The sequence below is a fragment of the Pan troglodytes genome, chromosome 16 (genome assembly GCF_028858775.2).
Source record: "Pan troglodytes isolate AG18354 chromosome 16, NHGRI_mPanTro3-v2.0_pri, whole genome shotgun sequence".
NCBI lineage: Eukaryota > Metazoa > Chordata > Mammalia > Primates > Hominidae > Pan > Pan troglodytes.
The window spans coordinates 26,242,891-26,259,058 of record NC_072414.2 but is presented as its reverse complement, the minus strand read 5'-3'; the positions used below and the strand labels follow the sequence as shown (position 1 = coordinate 26,259,058).

Here is a 16,168-nt window from a genome sequence, read left to right as displayed (position 1 = left end):
CCAGGAGGCGGAGGTTGCAGTGAGCTGAGATCACGCCGCTGCACTCCAGCCTGGGTGACAGAGCGAGACTCTGTCTCAAAAAAAAAAAAAAAAAGAAAAAGAAAAAAAAATAGAGTGGAATTTTCTTTTACCAAAACAATTAAGGGCATATACAATTTTTAAATATTTATAGTGTATCACTTTTATGGTAATTTTTTTGAAAAGCACCACATGTTAGAACTAATGATCTAGAATCTCACTCTGATCAAACCACATTTTAATAAGTGAGGAGACTTAAAACCCCAATAGATTAGACTAAAAAAATAACAAAATAAATGAGGAAACTAAGGCTTATAGAGATGGTTATTTGTAGATCACATAGTGGCAAAGCCAAGACTGAAGTTCAGGCCTCCTGACTTTTATCTAGTGCTCTTTCTTGCATCATTTTGCCTCTGCTGTGATGAACATTTTTTACATGTGCTTTATAACCATGTGGCTATAAAACATATTTTTATATGTCATTTGCAGTACCTAATACTTTTTTTCTTTTTCTTTTTTTTTTTTTTTTGAGGCAAAGTCTCGCGCTGTCGCCCAGGCTGGAGTGCAGTGGCGCTATCTCGGCTCACTGCAACCTCCACCTCCCTGGTCCAAGTGATTCTCCAGCCTCAGCCTCCCAAGTAGCTGGGATTACAGGCATCTGCAACCACACCCGGCTAAATTTTGTGTTTTAGGAGAGATGGGGTTTCACCATGTTGGCCAGGCTGGTCTCAAACTCCTGACCTCAAATGATCCTCCTGCCTCGGCCTCCTAAAGCTCAGGTATTACAGGTGTGAACCATACACCCTGCCTGCAGTCCCTAATACATTTCAACCTTTTATAAGTCAACAGATACTCCCTGAGACGCTGGTATGTATGAGGCAGTCTGGTATTAATTGTAGGAAATATACAGGTAACATATAGTTTCTACCTTTGCAGATCTCATGGTATAGTGGTGAAAATGACTAGAGCACTTTACTTATTCCTTCACCAAATATTTGTTACTCTGAGCAATGAATTAAGGATAAGGCACTGGCTGGCTGTTAAAGATGTTGGGTGTTAAAGACAGAGAAAAAGAATCCGTTAATCTGTTCTAAGGAAAGTTATGATCTAATAGACAAAGCAAACACATTTGTATATAAATTATAATGCTGTATAAGTCCAACAATAGAAATATGCAAAAATACGGCAAAGGAAAATGATCAACTAAGATAAAATAGAGACACTTAAGAGACTGGAGGACTTGATAAGGTAGAGTGTGGTGAAAAGTGTAGAAAGATTAAAGACTGTGGTCAGACGGTTGAATGTTGTTGGAGTGAGCAATTTCAGAGGTAGAGCATTTCTCATGTAATGTGATCTAGTGTGTAGCCTTGGAGTGGGTTTCTGAAGTGGAGAGTTGAGGTCTAAGTGTAACAACTTTGAGACTGGCTGTTAACCAAGTTTTTGTGAGAGATGTTAGAGACATAAAAGTAATTTAGATAAGTCCTTTCTTTAAGGAGTCGTGTCCTCTCTGAAACCTTTTCTGATTGAACCCCATATCCAGATATAATAAACCAGGCTCTTTTTGTCCCTATATTGCTATAATACCTATATCACTGTATTTTGTTTTTATTTACATATTATCTTTCTCAACTATGCTGTAGGGTTCTTGAGGACAACGATACAAAATCATTTACACCTAGTGTAATATGTGATATCCCATATAACTTGTACACCATAAATATACATTGAGTTGAAGATCTTGTAGACTTAAAAACAAGAGACAAATTAAAAACATACTCTGATAAAGGCATATTAATGTATGTACGAGAGTAGTGCTACTTCATCTGGCTGCATAATGAATGATCTAGAGAGCTTTTCAAAAAATGCCTCTAGGCTGGGCGCGGTGGCTCACGCCTGTAATCTCAGCACTTTGGGAGGCCAAGGCGGGCGGATCACTTGAGGCCAGGCGTTCGAGACCAGCCTGGCCAACATGGTGAAACCCCGTTTCTACTAAAAATATGAAAACTTAGCCAGGTGTTGCGGTGCATGCTTATAATCTCAGCTACTCAGGTGGCTGAGGCATGAGAACTGGGAGGCGGAAGTTGCACTGCAGCCTGGATGACAGAGCGAGACTCTGCCTCAAATAAATAAATACCTCTACCCTGACAAACAAAACCTAACAAAAAACAAAATTATCATTTTTAGTCACACACCAAAATAAGTGAATTATATTGTATTGCTAATCATAGGTGACTATTACTTATTATTATTATTGTTATTATTATTTTTTGAGACAGAGTCTCACTGTGTCGCCCAGGCTGGAGTGCAATGGTGCGGTCTCCACTCATTGCAACCTCCGCCTCCTGGGTTCAAGCGATTCTTCTGCCTCAGCCTCCGCAGTAGCTGGGACTACAGGCACGTGCCACTACACCCAGCTAATTTTTGTATTTTTAGTGGAGATAGGGTTTCACTATGTTGGCCAGGATGGACTATTACCTTTCTCTTAAATAAGTCTTCTATATTATATAATTATTGAATACTATCCATGTTTTACCTCAGCATTCTAATAGCTAAAATACGTTGATTTGGTACCTTCTTAGCTTGTCTGAAAGAAGCATCCTCTTGATAGTTTTGTTTTTTTTGTTTTTGTTTTTGTTTTTTTTTGAGACAGGGTCTCATTCTGTCAACCAGGCTGGATACAGTGGTGTGATCACGGCTCACTGCAGCCTCAACTTTCTGAGCTCAAGCAGTCCTCCACCTCAGCCTCTTGAGTAGATGGGAACACAGGTGCACACCACTATGACCAGCTAATTTTTTTTTTGTAGAGACAAGGTTTTACCATGTTGCCCAGGCTGGTCTCGAACTCCTGCATTCAAGCAGTTAGCCCACCTCAGCCTCCCAAAGTGCTAGGATTACAGGCGTGAGCCACCGCGCCCAGCTGGTTATATACCTTAACTGTTTTTCCTCTCTTCTCTATACTCTGTAGCCAGATTAAACTTTATAATATACTGCTTTATACCACAAGAAGCAATCGCCAAATCCAGAATATGGGAAGTTTTATTGGATAACTAGATTCGTCAACAAATAATTGGGATGGGGTGGAGGAGGAGTGATGGGAAGAGAGGGAAAGCTGTTACAGATAAAAAGAGCCATATCAGCCAAACGCAGTGTGTGAACTTGGTTTGGATTCTGATGTGCATAAAACAATTGAAAAAAGATACTTTTGAGACGAGTGGGGGAAATTTGAACATGTACATGATATTAATATTAAGGAATTGTTAATTTTCTTATAGATGTTTATGACATTGTGATAACGTAAAGCTGTTATCTATAAAGATATATATTGAAGTATATACAGGTTAAATGAAATGTACTCCAGCTCCTTCCTCCCCACTCCTCCCCAAAAAAGTTGGGGAGAGATAGACAAAACAAGATTAGCAAATGTTTATAATTTGTTGAAGTAGAGTAAAAGGTACATTTTACTATTTCTTAGCTTTTATCTTTGAAGATGTCTGGGAACTCCTGAGCTCAAGTGATCCTCTCACTTGGGTCTCTCAAAGTGCTAGGATTGCAGGCATGAGCCACCATGCCTGGCCAATTTTTAAAAAGGTTAAATTACAATTAAAGGATTTTCTTTTGAGTGTGTCCTAGAATGCTGTAGATATTTGACTAAATATCAGTGATCAATACAGTGATTACCTCAAGTTCTTGTCTTTGATCTTCGGTGGTCTCTTCTGTGTCCTCACTAAGTCTTTCCATCATGAGCCCAAATTCTTTTCTTCTCAGTGGCATGTTTCTAGATTCCAGATTCTCATAAATTTTGATATTACTTTTACTGGAATGGAAGGAAATGAAAGAAGGTACTCCTGCAAACCTGGGAACCTTATGAAAGTTATGCTTTCCCATTTTAAAGCTGTTAGAAGAAGGGGAATGTTTCTAATGCTGACGTTTAAGGCAACTTATAATGCTGTAAGCTTTTGAATTATGGCTGCTGCTTCTTTTGCCCTTCGTGTCTAACATATACTTCTGGACTACTAAGAACTTTGTGCAAATTGTAAAAAGGCACTCCTTTGTGCCCTGAGCCATCATGGCTTCACTGGAGAAGGGCAAGCTGGATTTCAACCCTCTTCCCCTTGCCCTTCTGGCTTAATGCCCTCGTGCACTGTCTACACAGCCGTAGCTGGTGAGCTTGTTGTTTCAGAATAATGAAGTTACATGAGTTTAAGTTTTTGGTGATGCGTGTTTCTGAGGAGTAGGTATGAAAGTTTGGAGAGCTATAGTGTAGGAATTATGTGAGCATTTGAATGTTAAAACAATGTATTCTTTTAATGAAGTTTTATAAGTTTTACAAGTATATGGAAAAACAAGAAGCTATTCTCTGTTAAAACCCTGTAATTAGTGCTTCAGTGTATATATGTTTTTATTTTTTGAGACAGGGTCTAGCTCTGTTACCCAGGCTGGACTTGGGTAGGCAGTGGCTATTCAGAGGCACAATTGTAGTACACTGCAGTCTTGAACTCCTGGGCTCAAGCGATCTTCCCACCTCAGCCTCCTGAGTAGCTGGGACTACAGGCATGCACCACCATGCCCAGCTAACTTTTGTATTGGCTTTTGGTAGAGATAGGGTTTTGCCACGTTGCTCAGGTTGGTCTCGAACTCCTGGGCTCAAGCGATCTGCCCATCTCGGCCTCCCAAAGTGCTAGGATTACAGGTGTGACCCACCGCACCTGGCCCTGGTATACTTTTAAGAATCTCAACAATTACATTTGAAGGTACAAGCACAAAACTGCAGAACATACAACATATACACATGCATACAGCACCTTGCCTTAATGGTAGTTCAATACCTGATGAGTAGGAAACACTATCACCATATTTGCTCAGCTCTAAGGTGTGTACATTACCATATTTTAACATTTCTGATATTCAGGTGCATCTTACTTTTGAAGAATTTTTAAGCTACTGTTAAAGTGGAATTTATACTTAACAAGATTTCAGAATCAAGTCAGTATTGTAAATAAGTCAGTCTGAGGGGCTTTGCGAAACCTGAAATTTTGAAGTTACCTTTGGATGTCTTAACTGAAAAAAATGTAAGGGCTGAAGTTTTTTTCTTCTTAAAATTTCAGTTTTTGTAGTTGAAAACTGTAGAAATAGAAAACAAAAGCCACATTGTTAGGAAATGACAGGTCTTAATTCTAATTTTAGTCTTTTTTTTTTTCTTTTTAAAATTTCCTGTTATCTTAGCTCAGAGCTGGGTTTCAGTCTCCAGTTTTCTAGCTAATTTAACCAATGGCAGCTTTTTGTTTGTAGTTTTATTACGGCATTGCTAATCCTCATTATATTTGTCGTGGCCTTGAGCAAAAATCTCAATTGATGACATTCACCTGTTTATAGTCATAACCATTTGGTAAATAACTTTAATTTTTGGCAAAGTAGCACCTGAATTTCTCTCATTTTACCAGACAGGTCTACATTTACTTTGGGGTAAAGCTATTTATTTTTCATATTGCTAGTTTAAAAAAAGAGAGAAGAGAGAACACTAATAAGTTAAAAACTCTTATGTACACATCCACGTTTTCACTTTGAGGAGCTATGAGAAATTGAATCTAACCAAAATTTACTTTTATTCTATTTTGAGAGCATTTGCATTTACCATATCTAATTTTTTTTTTTTTTTGAGACAGAGTCTTGCTCTATTGCCCAGGCTGTAGTGCAGTGATGCAGTCTCGGCTCACTGCAGCCTCCGCCTCCCAGGTTCAAGCAGTTCTCCTCCCTCAGCCTCCTGAGTAGCTGGGATTACAGGCGCATGCCACCATGCCCGGTTGATTTTTGTATTTTTAGTAGAGACGGGGTTTTACCATGTTTAGGTCTCGAACTCTTGACCTCATGATCTGTCTGCCTCGGCCTCCCAAAGTGCTGGGATTACAGGCGTGAGCCACTGTGCCTGGCTAAAGTTGTTTGTTTGTTTTTTTAACAGCCTTTTTTACAGCTGGCTAATTTACATCCTAAGATGCAAACAAAAGATTATGTTTGGTTTATTTATTTTTTTCTGGTTCAGCAGCATGCTACATTTCAAATGAAATTTTAAGAACTGATAGGAATAGAAAAATATTTTTCCCTATTAGATGAGGTCAGTTCTTTCCCCTTTTGAAAAATGATCAGTTTTGGTATTTTTTCATTTTTTAAAAAGTCATTTTATTCTGTACTAAGATGAAATTTTTCTTATCCGGGAGAAACCTGAGGTTGATAACGTTAAGTAACTTGCCCAAGGTCATACAAATAATAAATTGAAGAATAATGATTGAACCTAGGCACATGTAATTCCAAGACCAGAATTTTTGTCATTACACTGCGTTTTCTCTGGTATGCTAATAATAGTTGGCCCTATTGAAACATTTATTAAGACATAATTGCTAGCCTGGGCAACATAGTGAAACCTCATCTCTCCAAAAAAAAAAAAAAAAAAAAAAAAAGCAGCCAGTTGTGGTGGTATGCACCTGTAGTCCCAGCTACTTGGGAGGCTGAGATGGAAGGATTGCTTGAGTCCGAGAGGTCAAGGCTATAGTGAGCCATGATCATGCCACTGCACTCCAGCCTGGGTGACAGAGCAAGACCCTGTATCAAAAAAAAAAAAAAAAAAAAAAGTAATAAAATGACATATTCTCTGAATAACTTAGATTCTATGTTCGTAAAAAGAAATCTGGCATAAGAATAGGTATTTCATTGTCTTTTACACAAATTATGTGCCTAGAGCAGTGTAGTAGTGCTGAGTTACATCAACAGTTATTGATTTAGTTACATTAATCATTCTGTCCTAAAGCTAATGAAGATTTTGACCCAAGTCTCAGTAGATCTAAAAAATTTTGTTTTGGATTGTGTTTTCATTTTCCTTTCCTCACATTTTTAGAAATATGTCCTTAGTTTTAACAATATGTTGCTTAATGTCAGGTTTATTTTCTATACACTTTTTTTGTGTTGACTAGGAGCCCGTTTTTAATCTAGCAAGCATTTCATAATGGATGAATGAAATATCTTAGATCAGAAATGAAACCCTGAGTAACTGAATGTCTGTCTTCATAGCTGCCAGTGCTACCCTCTTTGGTTGGGATTCTCAGGTCCTATCTGTCATACCTGGGCTATATTGACATTAGACTAAGGAAAAAGGTGGCAACCTTTTATAAAGAGTTGTGATATGCTGAAAGAGGCAACAGTGGCAACTGAGGACTCAGAGGCATTTGATAATGCCTGCTTTAGTATTTGAATCAGCGGCCAAAATGGCTGAAGTAGCTATCAAATTAGCTAGCCATCAACTATCCTACTCTATTCTTTCCTCTAGTGAAGACACAACTTTTAGGAAGTTGAAAAAGTAGCTGGGCAGGTGGTGGTGTGTTGTGTTCTCAAGGTTCATTCTCTAATTATAGTGCATTGGACGTATAATCCTAGTTTTGTATTGCCTTTGAGTCTATAGTTAATTTGGATAATAAGACTGTGAGCTCCTTGGGCAGGAACAGTGTCTTGCTCTCCATTTCATTCCTATTTCTTGGCACTTAGTGGGCACTCAAATATTATTGAGTGAATGCATGATCCTTTCAGCCTCAGTTAAAGCATGAGATTTTCCTGAGGCTTTAACTTGGAGAACTCTTTGCCTTTCTTACTCTACAATATGATGAATCCACCAGAAAATAATGTCTTTTATATAAACATATAAATCACCAACCAAAGAGGTAGCACTGGCAGCTATGAAGACAGACATTCAGTTACTCAGGGTTTCATTTCTGATGTATGACATTTAATTCTTCTATTTTTAGTTTTAGCCTCCAAATTCATTATATATTCACCACTGATAACATTTCATAAAAATCCATTTTCATAGACAGTTTCAAGTCAAGATTTAAAAGACTTAAGCTGTAAGTCCTTACCATCCCATGATAGTTGGTCTTTACCAAAGTAATTGATTCATTCAATTCTTTTAATAATTTTATACATAGGCAAAATTTAGAATTTGTGATCTTTTTTATATTTTTCACTAATATTTCCTGTCTCAGTTGCAGAGGGATAAGAGGGTTTGCTGAATGTGATAAATAAGGAAAATGTGTATACATCTTCTACTTAAGAATGAGACTATACCTTTCAGGCTCTGCTATAGTGGTAGCCCTAAATGTAAGTGGTGAACAGCTCATTCTCCTGTAAGATGTTTATAGCATTTTCTAACACAGAACTATTCAGAGTGTAGTACAAGACAGTGCTGGCCCATGAGCTGTTTATTATTTGTGAGGAGATAAGTTCAGAAATTGAGTTTTTAGAAACTTGCATAGCAGTTTGATAGAACAAATTTATGTCTGTCAAATCTAATAATAACAAATTGGGGCTTATATTTGATATATATTTATTTTATTTTTCTAGTAATTCATTTTTACTATTTTTTAACAAAATTATTGGCCCATAATGAATTGGAAATTCAAAGAAAAAAAAAGTTCTTTACCAGAGATAATTTGCAAAGCAGTGTTCTAAAACAGTGGTTCACATCCTTTCATGTTCGCCTAACCTTCTAAATGATACCACACTCGAGAGGGTGCGGAGTATGGGATATAGAGTGCTCTTTCCCTACCGGTAGCCCTCTGATAGAGAATCCTTATATTGAAAATAATTTCCCACAGACTTTCCCTTAATTGTTTCAATCTTTTCACTAAATCTAACTTAAAATTTTTTTTTTAATAAATGGGTTTAATAAAACAGAACACTGGTTATTATGAGTTCTGAGCTATGCTAGTGTAACATATTAAGTTGCAGTATCAAAATACTACCCCAAAATAGACCCATTCCTCTGAAGAATGGGCATGCTAACTATTTTTAGCAGGTATAATATAGTCACAAATAATGTGTTTTACTGAAACTAATTAATAACATAAATACAATATGTATAAGATTTGGCCTAATATATAAAGCACTATGGGAGTAATGCCATTATAAATGCCCCTTTTGCCCTGGCCTGACCTTTATATCTTATTACTTAAAAATACCATAATTTTTTTAAAGTATACAAATGTAAATATTTCATACCTGTATGATTCCTGTTTATCGTTGAATAATAATTCATCATATGCCATGTACTGCAGGTTGATTATTTTATTGATGGATATCTGGGCTGTTTCCTGCTTGGGTTGTTATGAATAAAGCTGTTATATACATATTTGTTTGAATTTTTGTGGACTTACGCTTTTATTTCTCTTGGGTAAAAATACTGAGAACAAGAATTGCTGGGTCTTAGGGTAGGCATATGTTTTTGATTTATAAAAAAACTACTGGAACTTTTTCCAAAATGATTGTGCCATTTTACACTCCCCACCAATGTTTGTGCTACATCTTTACCAAAAGTCTTTTTTTTTTTTTTTTTTTTTTGGAGACAAGATCTCACTCTGTCACCTAGGCTGGCGTGCAGTGGCACAATTAGGGCTCATTGCAGCCTCAGCCTCCCAGGCTCAAGCAATCCTCCTGCCTCAGCTGGGACTACAGGTATTCAGTAGCAAACCTGGCTAAATTTTTCTGAATTTTGGTAGAGAAAGGGTTTTGCCATGTTGCCCAGGCTAGTCTCAAACTCCTGAGCTCAAGCAGTCCTTCCACTTTGGCCCCCAAAAGTGCTGGGATTACAGGCCTGAGCCACCATGCCTGGATGCCAACAGTCTTTTAAATCAGCAGTCCCCAACCTTTTTGGCACCAGAGGCTGGTTTCATGGAAGACAGTTTTTCCACAGACTAAGGTCTGGGACAGGCATGGTTTTGGCATGAAACTGTTCCACCTCAGATCATCAGGCATTAGATTCTCATAAGGAGCACATAGTTTAGATCCCTCGGAATTGCTGTTCACAATAGGGTTGGCACTCCTATGAGAATCTAATGCTGCCGCTGATCCGACAGGAGGCGGCTCTCAGGCGGTAATGCTTGCCTGCCTCTCACCTCCTGCTGTGTGGGCCCTGTTCCTAACAGGCCAGGGACCAGTACCAGTCCATGGCCCAGGGGTTGGGGACCATTGTTTTAAATTGTGATTTTAATTTGCATTTCCCTGATTGCCAGGGATGAGTACTGTTTCAGCGGTTTTTAGTGGTTTGCATATCTTCCTTTGTCAGTTGTTTAAATCTTTTGCCCATTTTATTTGTCTTCATATTATTGAGGCGTAGGGAATTTTTATGTCTTCTAGATACAGATCTCCTTTGTCAAGTATATGTTTTGTGAATATTTTCTCCCAGTCTGTGACTTGCCTATTCATTTTCATAATGGTGTCCATTGTATTTTTTCAACATTTTATTATGAAAATTTTCTTTTATTTTTTCTTTCTTTCCTTTTTTTTTTTTTTTTTTTTTTGAGACAGAGTTTCACTCTGTCGCCCAGGCTGGAGTGCAGTGGTGCAATCTCAGCTCACTGCAACTTCCACCTGCCTGGGTTCAAGCGATTCTCCTGCCTCAGCCTCCCGAGTAGCTGGGGTTACAGGCACTCACCATCACGACTGGCTAATTTTTGTGTTTTTAGTGGAGACGGGGTTTCACAATGTTGGCTGGGCTGGTCTCAAACTCCTGACCTCAAGTGATCCACCCACCTTGGCCTCCCAAAGTGCTGGGATTACAGGTGTAAGCCACCACGCCCAGCCTATTATGAAAATTTTCAAGCATACAGGAAGTTGAAAAACTTTCATCGTGAACACCCATACACCCACCACCTAGATACTATCATTAACATTTTATTATACTTGTCTTTTTACATATGTGTCCATCTATCCTATTGTATGCATTTTAAGGTAAATTGCAGAATCAGTTCACCTCCCACAAATACTTCACAATGCATTATTATGAATTATAAATTAGAATTCATATAATTATGAATTAGAATTCAGTAACTGCAGCTTTTTTTCTTTTGAGGTAAACTTTTCGTACAGTGAAGGCACGAGTTTTTGTTTTTGTTTTTTTTTCGAGATAGAGTTTCACTCTTGTTGCCCAGGCTGGAGTGGAATGATCCCGGCTCACCGCAACCTCTGCCTCCCGGGTTCAAGTGATTCTCCTGCCTTAGCCTCCCCAGTGGCTGGTATTACAGGCATGTGTCACCACGCCCAGCTAATTTATATTTTTAGTAGAGACAACGTTTCTCCCTGTTGGTCAGGCTGGTCTCGAACTGACCTCGGGTGATCCGTCCACCTCAGCTTCCCAAAGTGCTGGGATTATAGGTGTGAGCCACCACGCCCGGCAAAGGCACGAGTTTTAAGTGAACATTGGCAGAGTTTTGACAAATGCATGCACCTGTGGAATCCTAAACCCCATCAAGATGTAGAATATTACCATCACTCTAGGAAGTTCTTTCAGGCCCAGTCCCAGTTAATCTGTATTTCCATTCTTCCAGATCCAGCCATTGTCCTGCTTTTTCTGCATCATAGGTTAGTTTTGTCTGTTCTAAAACCTTATAAAAGTGGATTCACATATTATGTACTCTTCTGTTTAAAGCATCTTTCACCTAGCCGTAATGTTTTTGAGATTCATCCATGTTGTTGAACATATCAATAGTTTATTCCTTTTTATTGCTGAATAGTAATCCTTTGTATGACTATATCACACTTTATCCATTCTCTTGTGAATGTATACCTAAGATGTTTCCGGTTTTTGGATATTATGAATAAACTGTTGTGAACATTTTTGTGCAAGTCCTTTTGTGGGAATATATTTTCATTTTTAAGGGTAAATACCTATGAGTGGAATTGCCAGATTATAGGGGAAAGTGTGAGACCCTTTTCCATAGTGGTTGTACTAATTTATACCCCCAACAACAGTGTATGAAAGTTCTTTTTGTTCCACAGTCTTGCCAAATTTGGTGGTTTTGGTCTTATGAATTTTAGCCATCTTGGTGAGTGTAGTGATAACCTCATTGTGATAGTGTATTGTACTTTAAATAGCTATTTCTCACATCCCACCTTCTTTAATCACTCTCCATGCACATCACACACCTCAGCTTTACTAGTTTTCTCTCAGCTTTTTCTGTACTACTTTAACTTTGCCTTCAATTTTCTATGCCCCTGCACTTTTATATATAGTTCACCGTAGGAGAGAACCTGTGCAGCCAAACCAGTGCTATTAAGAACCAATGAAATAAAATTTAGGTGAGTGTATGTGAGTTTTCTTTCTTTGAAACATACTCTGTGTTGCCTACCTCAGGGCATTAGAGGTTTTAAAGTTGAGTTTCACCACTTACAATGGTGACTTTGGGCAAGTTTCTTAGTCTAATGTTTCTGTTTTCGTGTTGATTAAATGAGATCGTGATGTAAAGTTTCTAGTGCAATGCAGAGTACAAACTAGGTCTTTATTGCTTTCCTTCTCTTTTAGAAGTGGTATATATTTGTAGGGTTTTCTTTTCCTTTATTTTATTTTATTTTATTTATTTTTTTTGAGACGAGTCTTGCTCTGTCGCCCAGGCTGGAGTACAGTGACGTGATCTTGGCTCACTGCAAGCTCCACCTTCCAGGTTCATGCCATTCTCCTGTCTCAGCCTTCTCAATAGCTGGAACTACAGGCGCCCGCCACCACGCCTGGCTAAGATTTTTGTATTTTTAGTAGAGACGGGGTTTCACTGTGTTAGCCAGGTTGGTCTTGATCTCCTGACCTCTTGATCCACCCGCCTCGGCCTCCCAAAGTGCTGGGATTACAGGCATGAGTCACCTCGCCCAGCCTAGCTTTTTCTTTAAAAAAAAAAAAAAAAATTGTTTATTCCAAAACAAGGCCAGTATTCTTGCTAGCATAAATCAATTATCAACGTGATTGTGCTTTTATATTTACCTTCTTTTTTTTCTTTTTAATCCTCCTTCCCTCCTACCCTTCCTGGCCTCTGGTAACAACCATTCTACTTTCTATATTAATGAGATCCACATTTTTAGCTCCTACGTATGAATGAAAATGTGATATTTGTCTCTCTATGCTTGGCTTATTTCACTTAACATAATGACCTCCAGTTCCATCTGTGTTGCCGCAAATGACATGATTTCATTTTTACGGCTGAATCGTATTCTGTTGTATATATATTCCACATTTTCTTTATATACTCATGTGTTAACGGGCACTTAAGTTGATTCCATATTTTGGCTGTTGTGAATAGTGCTGCAAGAAGTGGTATATAACTGAATGACTAAGAATTCAAAGCATCATTGCTTCAGTTAAATTTAGCACAACCTTACTTGTCAGATGGAAGGCATTCCCAATAACAGAGGCCTTATACTACATCATCAATATGGACATTACACAGGGCTCAATTTACTGAACTCCCCTGCTAAGTACAGAGGTAGAACCTCATACTCTAAAGTCGTCAACTGAGAACTTGATACAGTTGTCTGATAAATTATATCAAGAATTAAGTATGTTATTTTAAGGGTATGCTAAAGGAACTGTACGCCACTTAAAGGGATTTTCTGGGACTTTTTTTTTTTCTTTGAAACAGCCACTCTGTACAATACAAAAGTTCTGAACTCTTTAAACATATATATTTTTTTCTTTTTCTTTCTTTTTTTTTTAGACAGAGTCTCGTTCTGTCACTCAGGCTGGAGTGCAGTGGCGCAATCTCTGCTCACTGCAATCTCCGCCTCCTGGATTCAAGGGATTCTCCTGTGTCAGCTTCCTGAGCAGCTGGGACTACAGGCATGAACCACCACGCCTGGCTAATTTTTGTATTTTTAGTAGAGATAGGGTTTCCCCATGTTGGCCAGGCTGGTCTTGAACTCCTGACCTCAGGTGACCCGCCCACCTTGGCCTCCCGAAGTGTTAGGATTACAGGTGTGAGCAACGGCACACAGCCGTATCTTTCATATTTTAAGTTGATATAGTGCCAGTCAGTCTTTAAAGAGGACAGTATAAAAATGAACCATTCCCGGCTGGGCACGGTGGCTCACGCCTGTTAATCCCAGCACTGTGGGAGGCCGAGGTGGGCAAATCATCTGAGGTCAGGAGTTTGAGACCAGCCTGACCAACGTGGTGAGACCCCCGTCTCTACTACAAATACAAAAAAAAAAATTAGCTGGGCATGGTGGCACATGTCTGTAGTCCCAGCTACTCGTGAGGCTGAGGCAGGAGAATCGCTTGAACCTGGGAGGCGGAGGTTGCAGTGAGCTGAGATCGCACTACTGCACTCCAGGCTGGACAACAGGGCGAGTGAGACCCTGTCTCAAAAAAAAAAAAAAAAAGTTAACTGTTCTCTAATCTTTCTTGTGTGAAATATGAGGGCAGAGGTTGAGATCATGACATGCAGATAAGAATGACAACTTCAGTGAAGGAAATAGAGGAGCAAGCGGTAGACAGTAGTTCACTGTGAATTCTGTCCAGTCTCCAGGTTTCAGCAGCTTTGGGAAGCAGGCTAAACTGTTCTTGGGGTTCTTCAGGTTAATAAGAATAAGCAAGGGTGGAGTGCTTAATCCTTTTAAGTGAATGATAAACACTGTGGAAGGCGTGTCTTCAAGCGCCCCACTCCCTCAGGGCTGTAGGTCACGTGAGCTTAAAGTACTTCCCGAATCCCAGCCACTGTCTCTTGTAGGCAGGGATCACAGTCTGAAAGGACAGCGAGGAAGAGGTAGGCAGGGAAAACTAACTGGAAGGAAGTTTAAATACAGAAAGAGCAAAGTATTATCTAACTATAACAATGCCACATTTTACTGTGACTAAGGTAGAGGACCCAGAGGAGGGGGCAGCGGCTTCGATCTCTCAAGAGCCTAGTTTAGCAGACATAAAAGCCCGGATTCAGGATTCAGATGAACCAGGTGAGTACGCAACTTGGGAGCTTTTGGAACCTATAAAATGTTTCATGAAAGAGGTAACTAGGATATCAAAATTCAAAATGCCTTCTTTAGGACAGAGAAAAGTGTTGTGGTTGAGGTGTTTTTCAGTTACTTATTTCACTCCCCTGTGTATCTGATAACTTCTCTTACTTTTCTCACACACTGGTTTGTTTTTCCCCACAATGAGTTCTGTGTTCATTACCAACAGGTGAAACTGAATCAGTGGCAATGTTTGAAGAGTTTTCAAGCAAAAAGAAAGACACAGAACTCAATTTATGTGGAATTTAGAATTCACTTTTTCCTCACAGTTTAGATTATATCTGGAAAAGACTTTAAACCCACCGAGTGGATGACATTTAAACTTAGCAGTTTACATAATATTATATAAAGAGGGAGCATGGTTCAGTAGTTTTGTACCGTGGACTTTGACTGTACTTGTGATTTCTCAGGTTATTCAGTATTTTACCTCAGTTTACCAGCTTAAACTATAATTCAATAGTGAATGGTCTAAGAATTTTTTAATGGCAGAACAAAAGTACAAGAGATGGTCATTGTGGTGACTAGCATAGCATCAGGTTAAAAAAAGTATTTGATGAATGTGATTAACCCTATTATTTTCTTTAAATGGTAACAGTTCACACTTGCTAGAGGAATTGTGGTTTTGAATTTTTAAACAAGCAATTAAATCTTTGTTAATATTATAGTATTAAATATAGTTGTAATTTGAAGCCCCTTATTTTTCAAGTCTGTAAATTGTGAGCAGCTTCTTTAGTTATATGAATTAAGAATAAGGGAATAAGCTCTCAAAATTACTTTTATTTTATTTTATTTATGTTTTTGGAGATGGAGTCTTTCTCTGTCACCCAGGCTGGAATGCAGTGGGGTGATCTCGGCTTACTGCAACCTCCGCCTCTCGAGTTCAAGCGATTCTTTTGCCTCAGCCTCCCGAGTAGCTGGGATTACAGATGCCTGCCACCACGCCCGGCTAATTTTTGTATTTTTAGTAGAGACAAGGTTTCACCTTTTTGGCCAGGCTGATCTCAAACTCCTGACCTCAAGCGATCCCCCACTTCTGCCTCCCAAAGTGCTGGGATTACAGGTGTGAGCCACTGCGTCCGGCCTCAAAGTTACTTTTAATTCCGTGATTCTGTGATTCTCACTTTCCTTTATAGCATGTAACACATTGCAATTCCTTGGTGTCAATAGCGGTTGGTTATCTTTTTCTTAAAACCATTCGAGAATTTTTATGAATCTTGTTTGAAGATGCAAACTTTTAAGGAAAATGTTCCTTTTGTTTTTTCCTTCTAGTGAGATAATTTATTAGGGGAATATCAGAAAAAAGATTTTATGTAAACTCTTTGTCCGCAAGGTTATTTTCATT

At 38.7% G+C, this 16,168-nt stretch overlaps 1 protein-coding gene across 10 annotated transcripts in view; it reads left to right on the top strand.

Moving 5' to 3' along the window:
- Nucleotides 1–16,168, top strand: part of SLC12A6 (solute carrier family 12 member 6) — a 108,097-nt gene that overhangs the window by 4,730 nt on the left and 87,199 nt on the right. For 6 of the 10 annotated variants that reach the window (XR_010151590.1, XR_010151589.1, XM_054667329.2 and 3 more), the window contains exon 1: nucleotides 524–14,769. The exons of the other annotated variants lie outside the window; for them this stretch is intronic. Coding sequence is in view for 2 of the 6 variants with exons in the window: in XM_054667329.2 (XP_054523304.1) it covers nucleotides 14,652–14,769 (118 nt within the window). In the remaining 4 variants the exon portion in view is untranslated. Of the gene's footprint in view, nucleotides 1–523; nucleotides 14,770–16,168 lie in introns of those variants that run through there. 10 annotated transcript variants of the gene reach the window in all.